General features: G+C 39.9%; 2 protein-coding genes across 4 annotated transcripts in view; one reads left to right on the plus strand and one right to left on the minus strand.

The window, feature by feature from the left end:
• fbxo11a (F-box protein 11a) lies at nt 1-16,860 on the plus strand. Of its 3 annotated transcripts, none has more exons than XR_009827251.1 (22): nt 1-374; nt 1,786-1,910; nt 1,991-2,072; nt 3,183-3,330; nt 3,492-3,621; nt 7,298-7,381; nt 7,467-7,599; nt 7,670-7,776; nt 7,856-7,967; nt 8,034-8,140; nt 8,241-8,378; nt 8,489-8,706; nt 8,786-8,966; nt 9,059-9,181; nt 9,536-9,621; nt 9,700-9,776; nt 9,862-10,005; nt 13,257-13,367; nt 13,448-13,555; nt 13,634-13,684; nt 13,835-13,933; nt 15,611-16,860. XR_009827251.1 is itself a non-coding variant. In XM_062058389.1 (22 exons), exons 1-22 carry the CDS (start codon nt 281-283, stop codon nt 15,738-15,740), a joined length of 2,643 nt encoding a protein of 880 aa, XP_061914373.1. In that variant the 5' UTR covers nt 3-280; the 3' UTR covers nt 15,741-16,860. The 3 variants fall into 3 exon arrangements, 2 of the variants coding, with proteins under 2 accessions (XP_061914373.1, XP_061914372.1); XM_062058389.1 differs by having other exon boundaries at nt 3-374; nt 3,186-3,330; nt 13,634-13,742; XM_062058388.1 differs by having other exon boundaries at nt 4-374; nt 13,634-13,742.
• Nucleotides 16,101-22,195, minus strand: part of msh6 (mutS homolog 6 (E. coli)) — a 16,211-nt gene continuing 10,116 nt past the window's right edge. Inside the window, exons 5-9 of the mRNA XM_062058387.1 lie at nt 18,323-18,724; nt 17,614-17,703; nt 17,401-17,555; nt 17,106-17,305; nt 16,101-17,040 (exon numbers count right to left, since the gene is read on the minus strand). Of these exons, the coding sequence (XP_061914371.1) occupies nt 16,959-17,040; nt 17,106-17,305; nt 17,401-17,555; nt 17,614-17,703; nt 18,323-18,724 (929 nt within the window). The 3' untranslated portion in view covers nt 16,101-16,958. The remainder of the gene's footprint in view (nt 17,041-17,105; nt 17,306-17,400; nt 17,556-17,613; nt 17,704-18,322; nt 18,725-22,195) is intronic.

The raw sequence follows: 22,195 nt of genomic DNA on the forward strand, positions 1-22,195 counted from the left end.
ACCATGTGACGGAGACAGAGGTCGCCCCCATGTGATGTGACTGATTCCTGGCGGACTGCGCTCGTCTGTTATGGCTCCTCCTGCCACAGCGGTAAGGCCGAGACGTAACACCAGCGGAGGGGAACGGGAATAACCCGACAACCGTGCGACTTTTTATCCGGACCCACCGCCGCGGACGATGACAGATCGCACCATGCTCCTGAAAAAAGCCTAGACGATGTGCTCGCCTCTTCTGCTGTGAAGGCTTCGACTTTTTCTCCACCATTATCAACACAACCAAATGAACTCCGTCAGAGCAAGTAACGTTAGCAGAAGACCAAGGCGAGTGTCGAGGCCGCGCCCGGTACAGCCGGAGAGGAACCACCAGGAAAGAGGTAACCGTGATATTGGCCGGAATGTTGCCGCGTCTCTCGCTAATTTTAAAGTATAGGTAGAGTTATGTAACTTAATGGGCATATTCGTTATTCTTGTTTCCTATGTTGCGAATATCGGTTCTTGTTGTTGTAGTAACGGCAGCTAGCCTATAGCAGGCGCAGAAGTCGGCTTGTGTCGACAGGAAACACCGAGGCTCTAATGCCCCTAGCTAGCATTTAGGCCGCGCTTTGTTTTGCTGTATTTTCTCGCTCTGCGTTGAAATGTATGTATACTTTGCTCATCCTGCCGGTGTTCAAAAGTATATTTTTAAACCAACTAACGTCTGGCATGATGGTGAAAATGACGAGCTTGATGCAGGGTTTGCTCGTTTCACGAGTGGCAAACGTTAGGAAATGGTACACAAAGTGGTTGTCGTAGCATACTCAATGAGCGCATATTATTAGCATGTTTGGCTAGTTAGCTACGTCCAGGTGTTCCATATCAGACCATGTTTTGTCAGTGAAGGAGTTTTATTCTTTAATAACACGGTTTGACTCTATTGTTATACAATTCCTGTTAGCTGACTTGTGTACGGAATTACGTGCTGCGATTGCTAAACGTAAACAGCTGGTTATGCTCTGAAGTGAACCTTATATGCAGACTAAGACCACTTTTGTTGTTAGTGACAGTGCTAGTAAATGTGATATAACGCCATCAGCCACATTTGTGTCATAATCTGATGTGCCACTCTCACAGCATATGTTGAAAGTGATCTGTTCCCAGTTGTATTGATCCCTGTTAGATGGTTCTTATGTAATGAGGGTTTGTTTTTAGTTTCAAACTGCCTTAACTGACATTGTTTGTTACAGTGTTTGTATTGGTTACTGGCCCAGTCATCTTTGCAACCAGAGCAACAACAATCAGACATTGGGTTTGCATCACCCTTCGTGGGTAGTTAACCCATCAATAAGCTTAGGGTGAATGCATCATGCAGTTTGATTGAATCCCCTTCTTGTGGAATCTGTGTTTGTAGGTAATTATGATGTTTTGTTGTGTGTTTTTAATCATGTGTTTGTTGACATGTTACTGACGTAATGTTTAGCCCAGGTGCTTTCAGAGTGGCACAATGAGCATCTTGGAGAATATATGTGTATGGAGGCTCCGCTTCCCCCTGCAAAACATTCCCTCTCCCCCGACTCTTGTTTACTCAGTCACCGTGGGAACCTAAAATCAGTTAATTTCACCTGGAAGTTACTAATACTGAAGTGAGAATAGTAGGGTTGAAAAACATCCTGCATGTTTCTTATTAAGTCTTCCAGGGCCTGGGAGGCAGGGGCCTCTGACCCGTAACCGACTGGTTCAGCCATTTGCGTCTACGGTCTTTTAGACAGCATTGGTGAAATGCTCTAACCTTTTATCTGTGGTTTCCAGATGAGGACGTTCCTGCAGATATGGTTGCAGAAGAATCTGGTCCAGGAGCTCAGAACAGTCCCTACCAACTTAGAAGAAAGTCTCTCCCTAAGAGGACAGTGTGTCCAACAAAGACAAACATGGAGGTACATACAAGAAAATTAGTACAAGTGCTTCACAAACTGGTTCATCAACTAATATTTCCTTTGACTTGACCTTTTCAAAGGGTGCTTCCACTTCAACCACAGAAAACTTTGGACATCGACCTAAGCGACCCAGAGTTTCAGGAAAATGCCAAGATTTACCAGGTACCTATCAAACCTTTTGGGAAACTTCAAATTAGTATCCAAATGTGTATATAGTGGTAGCTCGGCTTACGGGTTTAATTGGTTCTGTGACAGCTTGTAATCCAAAAATCTAAAATCAATATTCCCCTTTTAAATGAATTTGAATTAAATTATTTTGTCCTGGGCCCCCCAAAACACTACAATTTGAAAATGTAACAGTCTTTTAAATGAGAACAACATGTTTTTAATAACATATATTGTATAAAGAAACAGTATAATAAAATGTGCTACACACAACTACAATATTTTTTATTAAGTACTGTCACAATGTACTGGATTTACCTTGGACCAGCAGATCTCCTGCAAGCTGCTTTTCTGTCAAACACACCATCAGATTTTCCCTATTCTCATTGATAAATGTCCCCCGTTTTTATAGAATCTTTCTGTTTTAAGTATGGTGCACGTTGCCAAGTGCTATGCTTGTACTGCCTCACCAAGTCTGCTACACAGACAGCTCAGTCAAGTTTTTCCATTATTATTCTTCTAATTCAATGAATATTAGCTGACATTCTTCTCAGCATTGTCCTTCACACTCACTTTCTTCATCCCCTAGAGTGGAAAAGCTACATTATGTCTTTCTAACTATTACGTGATGCTCGTGAGGGAAGCACAAAATGTTGGGCATATCTTACGGGCTTTACTGATTCGCTCGACTAACTTGAGGTAGGAGGTATCTAAAAGTTGGCTCATAACCCAAAATGTAATACAACTGTATAAATATTTCCCAATGACCATAGAGCAAATACACATACCTCCTCCAGTGTACTTTGTCAAAGCAATAAAAGGCAGTACAGAAAATAGTTGAATTGGTTTTCCAAGTGTTTTTATTTTTTTGTTTCTGCACAATAAACAAATATCTCTATTATCTGTTGTGATTTTGCTAAAATTTTATACAAACATATATCTTTAAAAGGTAATAAAAGCTGTCATTAAGTCAGACTTACTTATAATCAGGTGGTGATGTTGCTTAGTGGGTTTTCTTTCCAGCATAGTTTAAGCTTTTGCATGTATGCGTGGTAGTATCTCATTACATTCAAAAGGCTTTGCGTGACTTTTCCTTTTCCTTCCTAGCAGCAGCTCCAGCAGAGCAATATTTGCAGGAGAAGCTTCCAGACGAGGTGGTGCTAAAGATATTTTCATACCTACTGGAGCAGGACTTGTGCCGCTCCGCTTGTGTGTGCAAGCGCTTCAGTGAGTTGGCCAACGACCCTATCCTCTGGTGAGTCTCTGGTGGTGCCCAGGGACAACTGTCAATAATTTTTTTTAAATGGTTCATATATAAAAAAACAAACACCTGACAAACCACACATTTTTGTTCACCATACATAGTTGTACTCATACAGGAAGGATACGTTTAAGCATTGATGTGTCTTCTTGCAGGAAAAGGCTTTACATGGAAGTTTTTGAGTACACACGACCCATGATGCATCCTGAGGCAGGAAAGTTCTACCAAATAAACCCAGAAGAATATGAGCAACCAAATCCCTGGAAGGAAAGTTTTCAACAGTTGGTATGAGTCTATGGATTATTGTATTTTTTTCTCTTTATCTTTTATTCTACATGTTTTTGTGTCACTATACTGGAACGATCTGATTTTGAATTTAGAAATGAAAGTGAAATACTGCACAGTTCTTTATCTCAGTCTTGGCCTGATGGTAGTTACTTACACAGTATTCATAATATTACATTTGAATTGATATTTATTTCAGCGGTACCTCGGTTTTCATACGGTTTTAGTATGTTTCGGCTGTCATACAAAGTCTCTGTGCTTATTTTTCTTTTTGAGCACGCGGCCCACAATAGAGCCAGATAAAGTTGTAGCATACAGTATTAGTCCAATCAAAGTAAAAACAGCTTAAAGTCTTGTGTTTCCAGAGTGTCACTGAATGCACCACACTACCACTGTAAGTCTAGTCAAAAAATTAAAGATAATATGGCACCAACTGGCTGTCCTCTGTAGTTTTGTAGAAAGCACAGCTGTCTCACGCATGCAAGTGGATGCATCAGTTGATGTTAGTCTTAAACAGTGGTTCTCAAACTTTTTTTGTCATCCCCCACTTTGGACAAGGGGGAGTTTTCAAGCCCCACCTGCCCCCATCGCCCCAACAGAACGCTAATGCCAAGCTTAACATTTTCAAATTTATCGAACATCAAGTAACATCAAGTTTTATACATTCAAACTCAATAACATAAAATAAAATGAAGTTCAATAATAAATAAAATAACTGTGCAGCTGTGGTATAACTTGCATCAAGTTCAATATCAAATAAAATAACTTGCATCAATTCAATAATAAATCAAACAAAAGTGTTATAACTTGCATCAAGTTCAATAATAAATCAAAAAAGTGTTATAACTTGCATCAAGTTCAATAATAAATCAAAAAAAGTGTTATAACTTGCATAAAGTTCAATAATAAATCAAATAAAAGTGTTATAACTTGCATCAAGTTCAATAATAAATCAAATAACTTGCATCAAGTTCAATAATAAATAAAACAAAAGTGTTATAACTTGCATCAAGTTCAATAATAAATAAAAAAAAGTGTTATAACTTGCATCAAGTTCAATAATAAATCAAATAAAAGTGTTATAACTTGCATCAAGTTCAATAATAAATCAAATAAAAGTGTTATAACTTGCATCAAGTTCAATAATAAATCAAATAACTTGCATCAAGTTCAATAATAAATAAAACAAAAGTGTTATAACTTGCATCAAGTTTAATAATAAATAAAAAAAAGTGTTATAACTTGCATCAAGTTCAATAATAAATCAAATAAAAGTGTTATAACTTGCATCAAGTTCAATAATAAATAAAACAAAAGTGTTATAACTTGCATCAAGTTCAATAATAAATCAAAAAAAGTGTTATAACTTGCATCAAGTTCAATAATAAATCAAATAAAAGTGTTATAACTTGCATCAAGTTCAATAATAAATCAAATAACTTGCATCAAGTTCAATAATAAATGAAAATAAAAGTGCCACTTTGCAATCTTTGCCAAAAAAAGGAGGACAGGGCAAGTGAACATGAGTTTTACAGTACTCCAGCATTAGTGGCTGCAATGAGCCTGTTTTGCACTGCACAGCTTTTCAAATCGGGGTTGCAGGCTTGACACCGCCACTGTTAAAACCTCATTGAATTCGGGGCTGAGCTGCCTTGACGCGAGTGTTTCCCGGTGAATGACACATTGTGTCCAATGCGCATTTGGCGCAACCCTCTTTATTAGAGCCTGCAGCCCGTTTCTTGACTTTGCCATGCGCGCCATCAGAGCAAAAGCCCACACAGTTTTCCCATTTAAGGTCGTGTTCTTTGAGGAAACTGTCCATTATCTTGAACAGCTCATCAGCAGTGGCTCTATTTTTTATGTATTTGCAAAACAGCAAATCCTCGCACAGTGACTCGCCATTCACAAAGCTTCCGCTTAGCCCCGCCCCCATTAGTTACTGTTGCTGTCTGTCAAACTTTCGCTCCTACCTAGAAATGTAAAGCATACAGGAAAAATAAGTAATTTACATTTATCTATATAGCGGATTTCACAGACAGAATCACAAAGTGATTTCCAGTGTGTATAGAAAATGAAAGCATAGTAAAAAAAAAAATCAAAGAATATAAAAATAAAAAAATAAAAAAAATAAAAGTGAAATTTCCTCCCGTTCCTCGCGCCCCACCTGTCATGTCTCTATTCCCCACCAGTGGGGCGCGCCCCACACTTTGAGAAACGCTGGTCTTAAATAAAGGTAAAAGTAATGTTGATTGATTGATTGATTGAGACTTTGATTGATTGAGACTTTTATTAGTAGGTTGCACAGTGAAGTACATATTCCGTACAATTGACCACTAAATGGTAGCACCCGAATAAGTTTTTCAACTTGTTTAAGTCGGGGTCCACTTAAATTGATTCATGATACAGATATATACTATCATATATACTATCATCATAATACAGTCATCACACAAGATAATCACATTGAATTATTTACATTATTTACAATCAGGGGTGTGGGGGGGGGGTGGGATATGGACATCAAGTAGTGGACATAGAGAGAGAGAGAGTGAGAGAGAGAGTGAGAGAGAGAGAGAGAGAGAGAGAGAGAGAGAGAGAGAGAGAGAGAGAGAGAGAGAGATCAGAAGGCATAAGAAAAAGTATCTGCATTTGATTGTTTACATTTGATTATTAGCAATCCGGGGAGGGTGTTAGTTTAGGGTTGTAGCTGCCTGGAGGTGAACTTTTATTGCGGTTTTGAAGGAGGATAGAGATGCCCTTTCTTTTATACCTGTTGGGAGCGCATTCCACATTGATGTGGCATAGAAAGAGAATGAGTTAAGACCTTTGTTAGTTCAGAATCTGGGTTTAACGTGGTTAGTGGAGCTCCCTCTGGTGTTGTGGTTATGGCGGTCATTTACGTTAAGGAAGTAGTTTGACATGTACTTCGGTATCAGGGAGGTGTAGCGGATTTTATAGAGTAGGCTCAGTGCAAGTTGTTTAACTCTGTCCTCCACCTTGAGCCAGCCCACTTTAGAGAAGTGGGTAGGAGTGAGTGAGTTAAATGTTTGTGTGTTCATTCATGTATTCTTTTATACATTTTGCATTGTTTTCTGTGTGTAAAGTGTTTTGTGTTGACATTTTTGGATGTTATGTTACATAATTTACTATGGGAAAAAATGTTTTTGGTTTCATACTAGTCGGTTTTCAACAGACCCTTTGGAACTTAACGAAAACTAAGCTACCACTGTACATTGCACTTTCATTTGTAGTAATTTTGTCTGACACTGTAGCTCTACAGACCTACATGCTAGAATACCATTGTCTGTTGATTACAGTTCTATTGTGCAGCACCACAAATGATAAATACAATAATGTATATAGTATACATAATACAGTTATTGAAATTCCGGTTTTTGTAGACTTTTTAGCTTGGTTAAGCTTAGCTTGCTTCAAGTCCAATGTTTAGTTGGTTATTGCTGTGTGAAACGACAATACTATAACTGTTACCTTCAATTTGCAGGGTGTGAGCGGAAACTTTTTTGAAGTTGTGTTCCTTTGGGCTGTAATAGCCTTAACATTTCCCTAAAAAAGCACTTCTGAAATATTTTAATATTGGCTTTACCTACTCTCATCTTAAAACTGCTACACCTCGAGTTAATAATAGCAACATAATTGTGTGATGGTTTGTTTGCAGTATAAAGGAGCTCACGTTAAGCCAGGCTTTGCGGAACACTTCTACAGTAATCCTGCAAGATACAAAGGAAGAGATAACATGTTTGTAAGTACCTTCATTCCCAAAAATTCTATATTTTGTGTCACTAACCAGCCAACCATTTTTCAACACATGTATCTCTCGTCCCCAGTATTATGACACCATAGAGGATGCCCTCAGAGGGGGCCAGGAGCCTCACTTTGACGGCCTCATATTTGTCCATACTGGTATTTACACAGATGAATGGATCTACATAGAGTCGCCCATCACAATGATCGGAGCTGGTATGTGTGTAGCAGTGTCATTTGTGTGTGATTATTTGCTTTAGCTCAGACCATCCTGCTGTTTGTGTAGCTCCCGGGAAAGTGGCAGAGAAAGTCATTATTGAAAATACCCGGGACTCCACGTTTGTCTTCATGGAAGGCTCAGAAGATGCCTATGTTGGGTACATGACCATCAGGGTGAGATGATATGTTTCCTATGGTATGTTCCTTGTAGTCAAAAATTTGTTACTTATCTGGTTTCTTGTGTCCACTGCAGTTTAACCCTGATGATAAATCCGCCCAGCACCACAATGCACACCATTGCTTGGAGATTACGGTCAACTGCAGCCCAATTATTGACCACTGCATCATACGAAGCACCTGCACAGGTAATGAAGTCTTCTGCAACTTGGAGCTGCTTTGTGTGTTCATACAGTTTACTGCGCTTGTTTCAGTGGGATCAGCTGTGTGCGTTAGTGGTCAAGGAGCTTGTCCGACAATCAAGCACTGCAACATTAGTGACTGTGAAAATGTTGGTCTTTACATCACCGACCATGCACAGGTAACATGGATCTCTCTTCTTATTGGTCAGCTGAAGCTCTTGGTGAAGGTCTTCAAATGGACATAATATTTAACTACCGGTATATTTATTGGTTTTCCAGGGAATTTATGAAGACAATGAGATCTCAAACAACGCTCTGGCTGGGATCTGGGTGAAAAACCATGGTAACCCAATCATCAGACGGAATCACATCCACCACGGCAGAGATGTCGGTGTTTTTACATTCGACCACGGCATGGTAAGTCATGCATTTCAAGACGCAAGTATTAGTAAGCAGTGTACGAGTGCTACTTCAATGCTGTATTTATCTAATAGTCGCTTAAAGATGTTTTCACTGTTTGTTTCCAGGGTTACTTTGAAAGCTGCAACATACATCGGAACCGCATCGCCGGCTTTGAGGTGAAAGCTTATGCCAACCCGACGGTGGTGCGCTGTGAGATCCATCACGGCCAGACAGGAGGCATCTATGTGCATGAAAAGGGCCGTGGCCAGTTCATTGAAAATAAGATTTATGCAAATAACTTTGCCGGCGTGTGGATCACTTCTAATAGCGACCCCACAATACGGTCAGTACAATCAGCACCTTAATAAATGTGTACAATTACATCAAGCATTCATGCTGAAATGTGTTGTGTTCCAATGCAGGGGGAATGCCATATTTAACGGCAATCAAGGTGGGGTGTATATTTTTGGTGATGGTCGAGGTCTCATTGAAGGAAACGACATCTATGGCAATGCCTTGGCAGGGATTCAGATCAGGACAAACAGCTGCCCTATTGTCAGACATAATAAGATCCACGACGGCCAGCATGGTGGCATTTATGTGGTAATACATCGCGCTGTTACGCGAGTGTGAACGTTTCTGAGCTTTTCTCTGCTTTGTAATTTATCTTTGATGTTGATTTTTGTGTGCTGCAGCATGAGAAAGGACAAGGCGTCATTGAGGAGAATGAAGTGTACAGTAACACACTTGCTGGAGTGTGGGTCACAACAGGGAGCACGCCAGTTTTGAGGAGGAACAGGATACACAGCGGGAAGCAGGTACCATTAGAGATAACTTAATGCACGTTTTGTGGTTTGATTTGTGGTCCAGGGCTTTTTGAACTAAACTGTTTATTAGACCACATTGTCAGAAAGCATAAAGAACAGCGGTCAGACATCTCCCTGGAGTGATGGTCCTGCCCTAGATTGTTAATATTTATTAAACATAGTCAATAGTCATTAATCCAGTGAAATTAAAGGCTACAGCAGAAATATTTAAAAATGTAATTGTAAACAAAAGAACAATGTGGGCAAGTTTAAAATCCTCTGTAGGCTGCAGTCGGCTCACAAACCAGGTGAATTAAGCTGCTGTTCAACAAGTTCATCACCATCTTTTTGCCTAAATTGTGACAGGTGGGGGTCTACTTTTATGACAATGGCCACGGAGTGCTGGAAGACAACGACATCTACAATCACATGTATTCTGGAGTTCAGATAAGGTTTGTATTTGACCTTAATTTGGCTCAGACTTCTTAAGAGTGTTCTATAAGTAAGCACGTGTTCTTTCTGATCCTCAGAACTGGCAGCAATCCCAAGATCAGGCGCAACAAAATCTGGGGAGGACAGAATGGAGGCATTTTGGTTTATAACTCAGGTGAGATGCATACTTATTCTACTTCCTGTTGTGTTATTTACCTCTTTTTCCACCCACATTTCCTTAAAACTGTTTGTGTCTCTAGGTCTGGGCTTTATTGAGGACAATGAGATCTTTGACAACGCTATGGCAGGAGTGTGGATCAAGACTGACAGCAACCCCACTTTAAGAAGAAATAAGATCCATGATGGGAGAGATGGCGGAATCTGCATATTTAATGGAGGACGAGGTAACTATGTTGATTGTAGTATTTGGAATGTATCCCATGCTATATTATGGCTAATACTTGGACCACCTATATATTCAGAAAATGATTCTTTATTTACTACAAATGATGTATCTTTGTCCATCTATCTATGCCAGCAACAAATAATGACAGGCAGAACAATTAAATGTACGTCCACTAGATGGCAGAAGATACAGCATTTACCTGTGCATCCATCCAATTTCTACCGCTTGTCCCTTTTTTGGGGTCGCGGCAGGTGCTGAAGCCTATCTCAGCTACAATCGGTTAATGCCAATCATACAACAGGTTTGTCTGGTGGTGTGTCATAATTTTTTTCTAATAAAAGAATGAGCTTGGCTCAGTAGAGATTATGTTAATAGACTGCATGTCCCAAATATTTGAAGGTTATGTCATCCACTTAAAAGGGCTGTTTGCAAAATTAACACGGATGTCTAGAGGGTGCTAACTTTTCAATATATTTTACACAGTATATTCCGCCCTCTTCTGTTGTTGGGCGTAATTTCGTAACTACATACGTACGTACGTAACACATGAACATGTTGTTCGCTGACACAGCTATTTGGATAGTTAGTGTTAGCTGCCATTGAATCTATATTTTTATCATAACATGACTGCAAATTGTTCCTTGCTTCTCTTGGACTGCTTTTGTATGTGTGCACATGCTCTCTGCACGTATGTGTTGACGGGACGGGGTGAGTGACCGCCGTAAACACCAATCATTTTATTCGGGTCAGTAGAAAATTTTAGCACACAAACTTAGTAATTGTGAAAAATATAGACCATTTTAACACACATGTTCTGTTAAACCACTAATGGTAACACAAGTTAGCCAATGATATTATATTTTTTGCTTTGAAAAATGTAACTGTGAGCAAGTTGCAAACAGACCCTTTAAGACAAACCATTACCTCCCTCATATAGATGCTTTGCATTTACCTTTTTTCCTAAGGGGAAAATAAATTACCTCACTTCATAGATGTTTGGCCACAAACAGTAAAAAATTAACTACTGACTTCAGTATTAAAGATGATTCCAGTAGACCAGTGGTTCTTAACCTTGTTGGAGGTACCGAACGGACCCCACCAGTTTCATATACGCATTCAACGAACCCTTCTTTAGTGAAAAATAAAAAAAAATTTTTTTTCAAATTCAAGACAAAGTTATATGTTTTTGGTAACACTTTAGTATGGGGAACATATTCTAAGTAACAAAGACTTAATTTAGAGTTATTTGGACACTAGGGGAACATATTCTAAATAATAAAGACTTAATTTAGAGTTATTTGGTTAGGGTCAGGGATATAATAAGGCCATGCCGAATAAGGCATTAATAAGTACTTAATAATGACTAGTTAAGAGCCAATATGTTACTAATTTGCATGTTAATAAGCAACTAATTAATGGTGAATATGTTCCCCATACTAAAGTGTTACCATGTTTTTTTACTAGTGCATAAAATGAACCGTGTATGAACATCACCTTGTTCAAAGAACAAAACCAACACAGTGCATAAACTCACAAAAAATTACACACCTGCAAACCAGTCAGCTGTTGCCGTATCCGTAATACAGTGGAAGCGATTCAGATAGGGAAGATGCTGTGAGAGGCGGGTGGGACCTGATATTCAGCTGGGAATGACTAAAACAGTAAATAAACACAAGACATATACATATATATATATATATATATACATATATATATATATATATATATACATATATATATATATATATATATATATATATATACTCTATTAGCCACAACACAACCAGGCTTATATTTAATATGCCACAAATTAATCCGCATAACAAACACCTCCCCCTCCCGTTCATATAACCCGCCAATACAACTCAAACACCCGCAATCCCACAGCCCAAAGTACCGTTCACCTCCGTAAAATTCATACAGCACATACATTTCCCCAAAGTTACCTACATGACATGCACATAGCGGCACACACGTATGGGCAAGCGATCAAATGTTTGGAAGCCAAAGCTGCGTACTCACGGTAGCGCGTCTGCTATCCAACTCAAAGTCCTCCTGGTTGTGTTGCTGCAGCCAGCCAAATAAAGGAAAAGTATTGGTATTGTTTATTATCAATAACACTATTTCTATTGGTATTCATATTGCTCCATTTTTAGTGTAATAATGCTCATTGTCATTTCTGTATTATTTTTTATTTTCGCTAACTGCTTATTTGCTATTACTTTTACCATCATATTTGTACATGTCGTATTTGCTGATATTGCTCTGTTGTTGTTGTTTGCTGTTGTTGTTTTTGTCTCTCTGTCTAGTCCCCCTCTTGTCCCCACAATTCCCCCGTCTTCCTTTTTTTCTCTTTCTATCCTCTCCTACTTCGGCCCAGCTGCACCAAATGATAATATAAATACATTTAATAAAGTCAAAATACAAATAAGGCAACAAGAGAAGTATCCTACACTTCTCTTTTGTAAAGTAAATCTGAACAGCCAATATGGGCATCTACATCTACTATATGATTTGCCTGAGAAGCTGGGCAGGACCAAAAAAAAAAAAAAAAAGTTTGGAAGCCAAAGCTGCGTACTCACGGTAGCGCGTCTGCTATCCAACTCAAAGTCCTCCTGGTTGTGTTGCTGCAGCCAACCGCTAATACACCGCTTCCTACCTACAGCTTTCTTCTTTGCTGTCTTCATTGTTCATTAAACAAATTGCAAAAGATTCACCAACACAGATGTCCAGAATACTGTGGAATTTTGCGATGAAAACAGACGACTTAATAGCTGGCCACAACGGTGTCCCAATATGTCCGCACAATCCGTGACGTCACGCGCAAACGTTTTCAGCAGAATATTTCGCGGGAAATTTAAAATTGCACTTTACTAATCTAACCCGGCCGTATTGGCATGTGTTGCAATGTTAAGATTTCATCATTGATATATAAACTATCAGACTGCGTGGTCGGTAGTAGTGGGTTTCAGTAGGCCTGCAGTAGACTAACGTCATTGTTCTGCATTGTTGTGTATCCATATTGAAAGTTCCAGGGAATGATGCCTTTGTTATTGATTTAATTTGTTGATCATATTGAAGTTAAGATCTGTATCAATCAGATTATATAGTTACCTTTGTAACAAATTACAGTTATAGTCTGCTACCTTTCTCTTCTACATATTTGCTATTACTGTTTCTTCTATACTAATGTTAGATTTTCAAGAGAATTGTATCCAAAGCTGTCTAAATATTGTCCGTTTGTCTCAGGTTTGCTTGAGGAAAACGACATCTTCAGGAATGCCCAGGCAGGCGTCCTCATTAGCACCAACAGTCACCCCGTGTTAAGGAAAAATAGAATATTTGATGGCTTCGCTGCAGGTTTGTTTAAAAATCTGAACTCCAGCTTCCAAATAGTTTAAACACAAGGTGTGTATCTGAACCATGTTTGTCGTCAGCAGGTATCGAAATCACCAATCACGCCACAGCGACTTTAGAGGGCAATCAGATCTTCAACAATCGCTTCGGAGGGCTTTTTCTCGCATCTGGTGTCAACGTTACGATGAAAGGTGCAAGCGTGGACTGACTTCCTTTGACGACCAACTGACAACACCTGACAAGTCTCGTCCTTTTTGTCTGTCCTCCAGATAACAAAATAATGAACAATCAAGATGCAATTGAAAAGGCTGTGAGCAGAGGTCAGTGCCTGTACAAGATTTCAAGTTACACCAGCTACCCAATGCACGATTTTTACAGGTAATCGCTGTTGAAAACCAATGACGATATCACCCCACTGTTTTTTCTGTCTTGTTTTGACTTTTCACGGCTCCCCATTTGGCTCACCACAGGTGCCACACCTGTAACACGACAGACCGCAACGCCATCTGCGTGAACTGCATCAAGAAGTGCCACCAGGGACACGACGTGGAGTTCATCAGACACGATAGGTCAGTTTTTGACATTGATACACTACTGAGACACACCTTAAACCAGAGCTATTCAACTGGCAGCTTGGGTGCCAAATCCAGCCCAGGAATGACACCATATTGGACCCCAAGTTCAGTTCATAACTAGGAAGACAAACATTTTTGCAGCAAATTCCCTAAAACAGTAGAGTGGTCTTGTTGCATAGAAGAACTTGGAATACTATAAACACTGTCAGATTTTTGCATTAACAATTTAACCTTGCTAGCAAACAGAACGATGTAGTCCAAACTTGTGATTTACATAACTGAGGCATTCCTCAAGCACCCCTTTAATGCTTTTCCTTTTAGACCGTTACACATTTTTTTCATTATGTGATTTTTCAGCTAAGGTGTTGCTGTAGCTTGTTTACTTCAGATGCAGTCAGTAGTCATTTGTTCAACTTCTTTAGTTATATTAGTGTTTCTTTAGGTTCCATTTCATGTCCTCTCTTTTTCAACATTTGAGCTATTCAACTGGTGACCCGCGAGTTCAGTTAAAAAAACTTAAGACTCACATTTTTGTAGATGATTAACAACACAAGCTTCACTAGCTTTTTGGCAGAACGCTCCTATAACTGACAAAATAAATAGACCAAAATCAAACATCTACTGTAGAGGATGCGGGTTCTCCGGAATACTCAAGTCCTGGTCCTTAGATTTCTGGAAATGTGGCCCCCAAAACAATTTTGTTAAATATTCCTGCCTTTAACAATAAATACAATGCCATTGTTGTTTTAGAGCTATAAAAGGTTGGAACACACTCTAAAACACACACGGTAAATTAAATTTCTATCTGTTTAAAATGCTTTGGAAGACATAGTAGCATACATGATATTCTCAAACTGTTATAATCAATAGTTTAGTTTAGTTCATTAAGGATCCCCATTAGTCTACACCGCAGTAGAGTATTCTTCCTGGGGTCCAGGCAAAAAACATCACAATCACAAAACAAAAGATTACAATGCAGTACAACATGATAAATAATATTTTGTAATATGAAAAAAGCAACAAAAAAATAATAAAATAACTTGGACTTTACATAATGTTCATACCAAAAATAAAAAAGAGCAATATAAAAATAGATATCTTTTTTTCAAAAGTAAAACAAAGAACCAATGGCTTACAATATACCCATTAGTGTACCAAATACAAACAACATTCTAAGCGACGAAAAAGTACTATATTGAATAAAATATGTAGTACATACAAAATGAAGATAATATCAATATAAAAACGATAACTAGAAACAAGAATGGATTGAAGCAAAAAATAAGCCTGAAGAAGACAATTGGTCAATAAAGATTCAAACTTATGGACAATTAGTTACTAATGACTTGGTGGTGGACATTTTTCCAACATGTGCACCAAATTTCATTAAAACTGAGCTAAATACCCCAAAAGTAGTGGGGGCTTTAAGCTATGTGAGAAATGTCAAGTCAATTTGACTCCTGCAGTATAATATTGGGGTTTAGTAACCGTGCCACTATGTGGTCTATTTGTCAGAAAAATTTTAACACTGGCAACAGTCAGGGTGCATGTGTAGTCTAATCTTCACACCCATCCTTCAACCATAACCAATATAAAATGTTTTGCTGAAACTGTTTGAATAAACCCTTTAAGTAAATGCAGTTGTCATCCTTGTTCTTCTGTCCACTACAGGTTTTTCTGTGACTGTGGCGCAGGGACGCTGTCAAATCCTTGTACATTAGCCGGAGAGCCGACGCACGACACAGACACACTGTACGACTCGGCACCTCCTATAGAGTCTAATACGCTGCAGCACAACTGAGCTCAAAACCCTCAAGTGTCCTGTTGCGCCTTAACAATGGACACTTTGGACCACTGCGGAGGAGGAAACCCAAACAAATACAGACTCTCACAGAGCATTTACAGTGACTAAAAAAAACAGACTTGGAAATAAAATGCCTCGCCTTTTTTTCCCCCATTAATTTTATAAAAAACAAGTTACAGTAACAGGAGAGCTGAAGAGCAGGTGGTTGAGGAAAGAAAACTGACAACCGCCAGCGTGGCTCATCAGCTTTGGAGAAAAAAAAAATGCAGTCATGTACAAAGTTGTGGTGAAAAGAGGCTGCGTTGTAAAGAAGGCCCGTGCAGGCCGCAATGCTTCCATCAGTGGGTGGCCCAGCTGCTCGCTAAATACATATGAGGAAAAATGACCTAGCACTTCAGCTTTTTTTCACTCAACACAATTGATTTGATTTTAATGCTTTTTGTGTAGTTTTGTATTTTCATGCAAAAATCTTACTGTACTTGAATGTCTTTATTTTATTAAATGTTTTATTTTTTGTTTTATTATATCCCAGAATTGCTGTAAGTATACTCATGTCGCAGTATCTAACTTCTTTCTGTGAAAGAGATGAGGGAAACACTTTAATGGTTTCTCCTGCAACACTGCCTCTTTTTTTTATTCTAAGGAACTGTTGAAATGTTATATACTTATTGTATTTGTTGGACTTGATAGTCTGCTCTTTTCTTTTCAAACTTAAAACGTGACTGTTTCATGTTAAAAAAGGTACAGAATCTAAAATACATGACCAAAATCCTTATTTCTACGAGATATTGTTGCTACCGAATCAGGTCCTGTGAATTGTGTTTTTATTTGCCAATGTTGCAGGAGAACCTTTTAGGCTTTTACTCCACTGAAGCTGAGACAAGTATTTTACACACAGCGCTATATGGCTTCATTATACCCTTCCCCTCCCCCATTCATGTGTACTGGTGATTGTGGGTTCTCATTCAGACTGAAATGTATGCATGTATCATAACATCTAGACTTAATATATTGTGAAGTATTCAATAACCGTTATGTAGGCTCTAGTTTGAATTAAAAGGGTTTAATTTCCTAGGTGAAACATTGTCCTTTTTTAAAAAAAATAAACTTTATTGGATCATGGCAGTAGTGTTTTTCTGAACTGATGGTACAGTCGAACCAGGCCATTCATACCACCCAACATGTAGTACAAAAACAATTGGTCACTTTCCTTAACTACAGTGTGTGGATCATCTCAGCAAGTGCAGCAAAGTGGGATTTGTCCAGTGTGGAGTCTTCTGCAAACTGGCACAGCTTCCTGTAAGAGCAAAGCAGAAGTCAGCGTGGACATGATGAACAAAAATAACCCAATCAACAACTTACTTGAAGAGTCTGAGGCTGATGGTGTTCTTCTCAAACTCTCTGGCCTTTCTGTGCCCCGACTGGATCACCTCCTCTGGAAGGCTGGCGAGGCGAGCGGCGTTGAAGCCGTAGCTTTTGGGGCAGGCGCCAGAGATGAACTTGTACAGGAACGTGATGGTCTCTTGACTGGGATCCTCGCACTCGTTCTCCACCATGCACGCCTGAATGCAGAGCACACAGGGATTGCGCTCAGACGGAGAAATTGCTGGCAAAAGATCCTCTTCAACAGCAGATTTAATGTGACAAATGACCGTACCATGTGACCCAAGCGCACTGCGGGGTTGTTGGCGTAGTCCTCCACCAGTGAGTGGTAGTGCGTGGAGAAGAGCGTGCGGCAGCGGATCTTCTCAGCAAGCTCTTTCACAACGGCACAGGCGATAGCCGTGCCGTCATATGTGGCTGTGCCTCTTCCTGCAGACACCATCGTTACTCAAACACTCGCCAACAGTGCAGTGCAGTGAACGTCTACCTAATTCATCCAGAAGCACAAGTGAGTGTTTGGTGGCGTGGTGCAGGATGCAGGCGGTCTCGCTCAGTTCAACAAAGAAGGTGCTTTCTCCTACAAGAAACAAGATGAAAATATGTTCGATATTTTTGGAAGATATTCATCTGACCACAGAACTTTCCTCCAGAAGGTCTTATCTTCGTCCGTGTGATGTCAGACGAAACAAAAATTGAGCTGTTTGGCCACAATACCCAGGAGGAGAAAAGGTGAGGCCTTTAATCCCAGGAACCCCATTCCTACCAACAAGCATGGTGGTGGTGGTAGTATTATGCCCTGGGCCTGTTTTGCTGCCAATGGAACTGTTGCTTTAAATGGGACAATGAAAAAGGAGGATTACCTCCAAATTCTTCAGGACAACCTAAAATCATCAGCCTGGAGGTTGGGTGTTCCAACAGGACAATGACCCCAAACACACATCAAAAGTGGTAAAGGAATGGCTTGGTTTGGTCACATTTTCAGTAGACTCATAATAAATTCATAAAAGAACCAAACTTCATGAATGTTTTTTGTGACCACTATGTGCTCTAATCACTCTATCACAAAAAAATAAGAGTTGTAGAAATGATTGGAAACTCAAGACAGCCATGACATTATGTTCTTTACAAGTGCATGTAAACTTTTGACCACGACTGTAAGTAATGGCACTATGGCAGCATGAGTGAGTTTGCCTTACCAGCCATGATACGATCCGAAGCGCCGAGGCGAGTGAAGACTCGGTCGACCGGCGTGAAGCGCAGACTCTCGGCGGGGACAAAGCAGCCCAGCTGAGCGAGCACGATCACTAGTCCACACTGTCTCATGAGAGTCGACTTCCCGCCCATGTTGGGCCCCGTAACCAGGACACAAGAGGCATGGCGATGACTCTGCTCCTCGGGTTCCTCACTGCTGCAGCCGATGTAGACGTCGTTCGGGATGAAGTCGTCGCCAAAGAAAGTCTTGGTGACGCACGGGTGGCGGGACCCGATGAGATCGAGGAAGGGCGCTACCTGTTCATCGCCATCGGGGAGGACCACCTGCGGCCTGGTCATTGGTCCATCTCCCCCCTGACTGTAGCGTGACAAAGCCAGCAGCACATCTGGAAACAAATCATTACTGTGTTTACGCATTTTTTAACTGTGATTTTCCCTACTTCTGTTGTGCACGGCGGTTATCTTTTGAAACTTGCATCACATTAATCAAACATGGCAGACTTCATAAAACCATTTCCCACACAGGAACTTTCCCATTTACCCAGGTAAATGAAATAGCCCCTGCATTTCCACCAAAATACCCGGGTAAATTAAGTTCAACCAGGAACTAATTAGGTCTGTAATCGCTCGGTGGGAGTTTGGAAAGTTTCTGCAGGATGCTGTCGAAAGCTGATTGGTTGAACATAGGTGGGGCATTTCTAAAATTTCAGCTGCCATTAGAGTTTACGAGGACACATTTCGTGTTCCCACGGACTGTTCAGGTATTGCACAGCGTGTTTACGTCAGATCATACAAAGGTGCACAACACCGCTCTTTTAAAAACGCTTGAGTTTAGAAAACTTTTCCGTCGACATAACTCCCAATGGCAGACGCCGCAGAAAGCAGTGGACAAGAGCCATAGCAAAACGAGGGAAATAAGAAGCGACAAAAGTTGTCTAAGGAGTGGGAACACTTCACACTAAAATGGAATGAAAACGCAGTAGTATGCAAACATTGCTAAGTGCAGCTCGCATACCACAATAGCACAAGTTCGATGCTGTAACACCTGTCGAGAAAGCATCCGATTTGAGGGACGTCCGGAGGCGAGTTAAGTAATCTATTATCAAATGTAAACGCAAAAGTTGTGTTAGTAAAATGTTATTCAGGGTTTCCCGCAGTGCTTTGTTGTTAAGGCGGACGCCTTAACAACAAAGAGCCATCGCCTAAACTAAAGTCTTAACAAGCTGCTCCGCTTAGTTCTGCCTCTGTCAGTACGTCTCTGCAGCACCCAGCATTGTCCCACCCACAGAACCATCTGATTGGTTACACGCATAGCGGTAACAGCCAATCAGCAGTGAGTATTCAGAGCGCATATAACAGCCAATCAGCAGTGCGTATTCAGAGCGCATGGAGTCAGTGTTTTTTCGATGGAGTGAGCAGAAAGGTAAGCGTAATAATAAATGCTTCCAAGTCAACTACTAGTAACATCACTATGAGCCCGTTGACATTCTAGAAACATAAGCAGCAGCTCAGCTCGCTCGCAGTCCTTGAGGTGAAGGCTAATTAGCTTTTAGCGTAACGTTAGCTCACTGTGCGGTGTGTGTGCGTGCGTGTTTGTTACGGAAAGCAAAGCCCTGTCTGTCTGAGAGAAAGACAAGCATTATTGACCTACAGTTAACAACTAAGTTATTTCACTTTACCTTTTTCGGTGTTGATTGAGCTGTGTTGAAGCAGCAAAAAAGGACATTATGTTAAATGAAGAGTTTCTGTCTCTGATAGTTGATATAATAATGTAACTGCATCATAAAGCCTACATGAACTCCATGGTGTTCAGGGATGAATAGTCTCTCCTATTGCTATTGTACTATTTTTTCAGCTATAGTTACATTAATTATTAGTAATGTAGCAGCCTAGTTTTGAATGACAATGCTATAACATGTTGATAAAAATATAACATTTACATAATAAAAATCAACTACAGGCGTCCCAAATGCTGTAATAAATTAAGCATGATGAGTTGAGCATATGTCAGCATGTGGCCCCACTTTTAACTCTTTTTTTCAAACGCTTACTTACAGTAAGTCATTAATTTGACTTTGTAAGTCATTATTTTAGTATCTCAGGTAACCAGGACTGTTTTGTTTTTACTTTACGGAAATAATATTGAGATATATATCGTATATGGAGCGGAAAACACAACCAAAAGTTGTAGGCTTCTTCACGTGACAAAGCCGGCCTACTTCACCGCAGTCTGTAGTCTATTGCCCCCCCCAGGCTGTGGTGGCAGCGACGAGGTGGAGACGTGATGGCAACAGGCCGAGTTACACCAATCCTTACAACCACTCACCCTCTTCCCCGGTCTCCTCCCCCTGGAGAGTCACCAGCTTAACTAACAAATTTTCTGGGGGAAACACTGTTATTCATTATGATAACCAGGATGTGTTCTCTCACTCCCGCAAAGTCATGAAATGCGGCCAAAAGGTGTTGAAAACTAACAACGCTATCCGAGCTGTCGTGTTCAATTAGCCTTTCATTAGTAACCACGCAAAAGTAGTCGTGCAAAGTTATTCGGGTTATTCAAGTCATGCAACCACATGCCACTTGGGTAGCTTGCACCCACTATAGTCTCTGTAGAATGTAAGAGTTCTAAGTCCTTGTTCACAGGGGTAGTACTTGTGCCAAGTTCCTGTCAGCCATATTGGTTCTGAATATGAAGTTGCACATTTCAAATGCAGTATTAAAAGCACTACCTAATCCACTTTTTATGTTTGAGATAATGAACTGTTCATATTGTTTTATTTGTAATACTAAGAATATATTTTCGTTTTCAGCTAATATTAATTTTGAACTAATTTCATAAATATTTGTTTTCATCTCAAACCAACACTAAATTGGTCCTAGTGTGTGAATGTGAGCGTGAATGTTGTCTGTCTATCTGTGTTGGCCCTGCGATGAGGTGCGACTTGTCCAGGGTGTACCCCGCCTTCCGCCCGATTGTAGCTGAGATAGGCTCCAGCGCCCCCCGCGACCCCGAAGGGAATAAGCGGTAGAAAATGGATGGATGGATGGATGGACATGTTATGATGGCAAAATGAACATTGATTACTATTTTGCATGCAATGAATGCAGTGAACTGTATTGCATTCTTAAAATTTAAAACTGTTGTCATTATTAAGTGGTTTGTCTTTTTATATTGTTTATGTATTGTTGGCAGGTTGAAAACAGCTCAGCGGATTTGCGTGGAGAAACCAATGTTTAAATGTTCGTTTATGCGGTCACACCACACAGCACATAGGGCTGTGAGCGCACCTGTTTTTATTGGCACACACAAATTGGCACAATCAACCGCGGACGCATTTTAGCTGTGCGTGTCAGCCTTCAATAATGAAAACAGGCGTTTAGGATATCAAAGACAATTAGGCCAAACAGTAATTGAGGGCACATCTTAACATGTATAATTAAACCTTAATTAAGCAAAAATATGATTTATTCGATTACTCGATTAATCTATTGGGATATTCGATAGAATACTCGATTACTAAAATATTCGATAGCTGCAGCTCTGATTAAATGTTATCGTAAATGTGGCCGTTCGTACATATAATTACATCATGTATACGTATAAAACCCTAATGGAAGTGTTTAGATGTTTTTTGAAGGGCTTTGTGGGCAGAATTGAGCGGCTCCCATAGGCTTCGTTTAAGCTGACTTTTGATCGCATTTATTACATTTTTAGAATGCATTAAAAAAAATTACATCCATGGTCATGTCTCTCATAATGATATGCTAAATTCTAAAAAAAAGTGCACACAGACAAGTCACATTGTCTTGTGGCATTTGTTATGACCTTTCTCGACCATTGTACATATCCACCATTT

The sequence above is a fragment of the Entelurus aequoreus genome, linkage group LG09, assembly GCF_033978785.1.
Source record: "Entelurus aequoreus isolate RoL-2023_Sb linkage group LG09, RoL_Eaeq_v1.1, whole genome shotgun sequence".
NCBI classification, from domain to species: Eukaryota; Metazoa; Chordata; class Actinopteri; order Syngnathiformes; family Syngnathidae; genus Entelurus; species Entelurus aequoreus.

What these genes read in the sequence shown, in the direction of transcription:
- fbxo11a (XM_062058388.1), top strand. Translation starts at nt 281, where the DNA reads ATGAACTCCGTCAGAGCAAGTAACGTTAGCAGAAGACCAAGGCGAGTG. An exon ending in AGCATGGTGGCATTTATGTG is followed by an intron (nt 8,967 to 9,058) that starts GTAATACATCGC and finishes TGTGTGCTGCAG; the next exon opens with CATGAGAAAGGACAAGGCGT. An exon ending in ATTTGATGGCTTCGCTGCAG is followed by an intron (nt 13,368 to 13,447) that starts GTTTGTTTAAAA and finishes TGTCGTCAGCAG; the next exon opens with GTATCGAAATCACCAATCAC.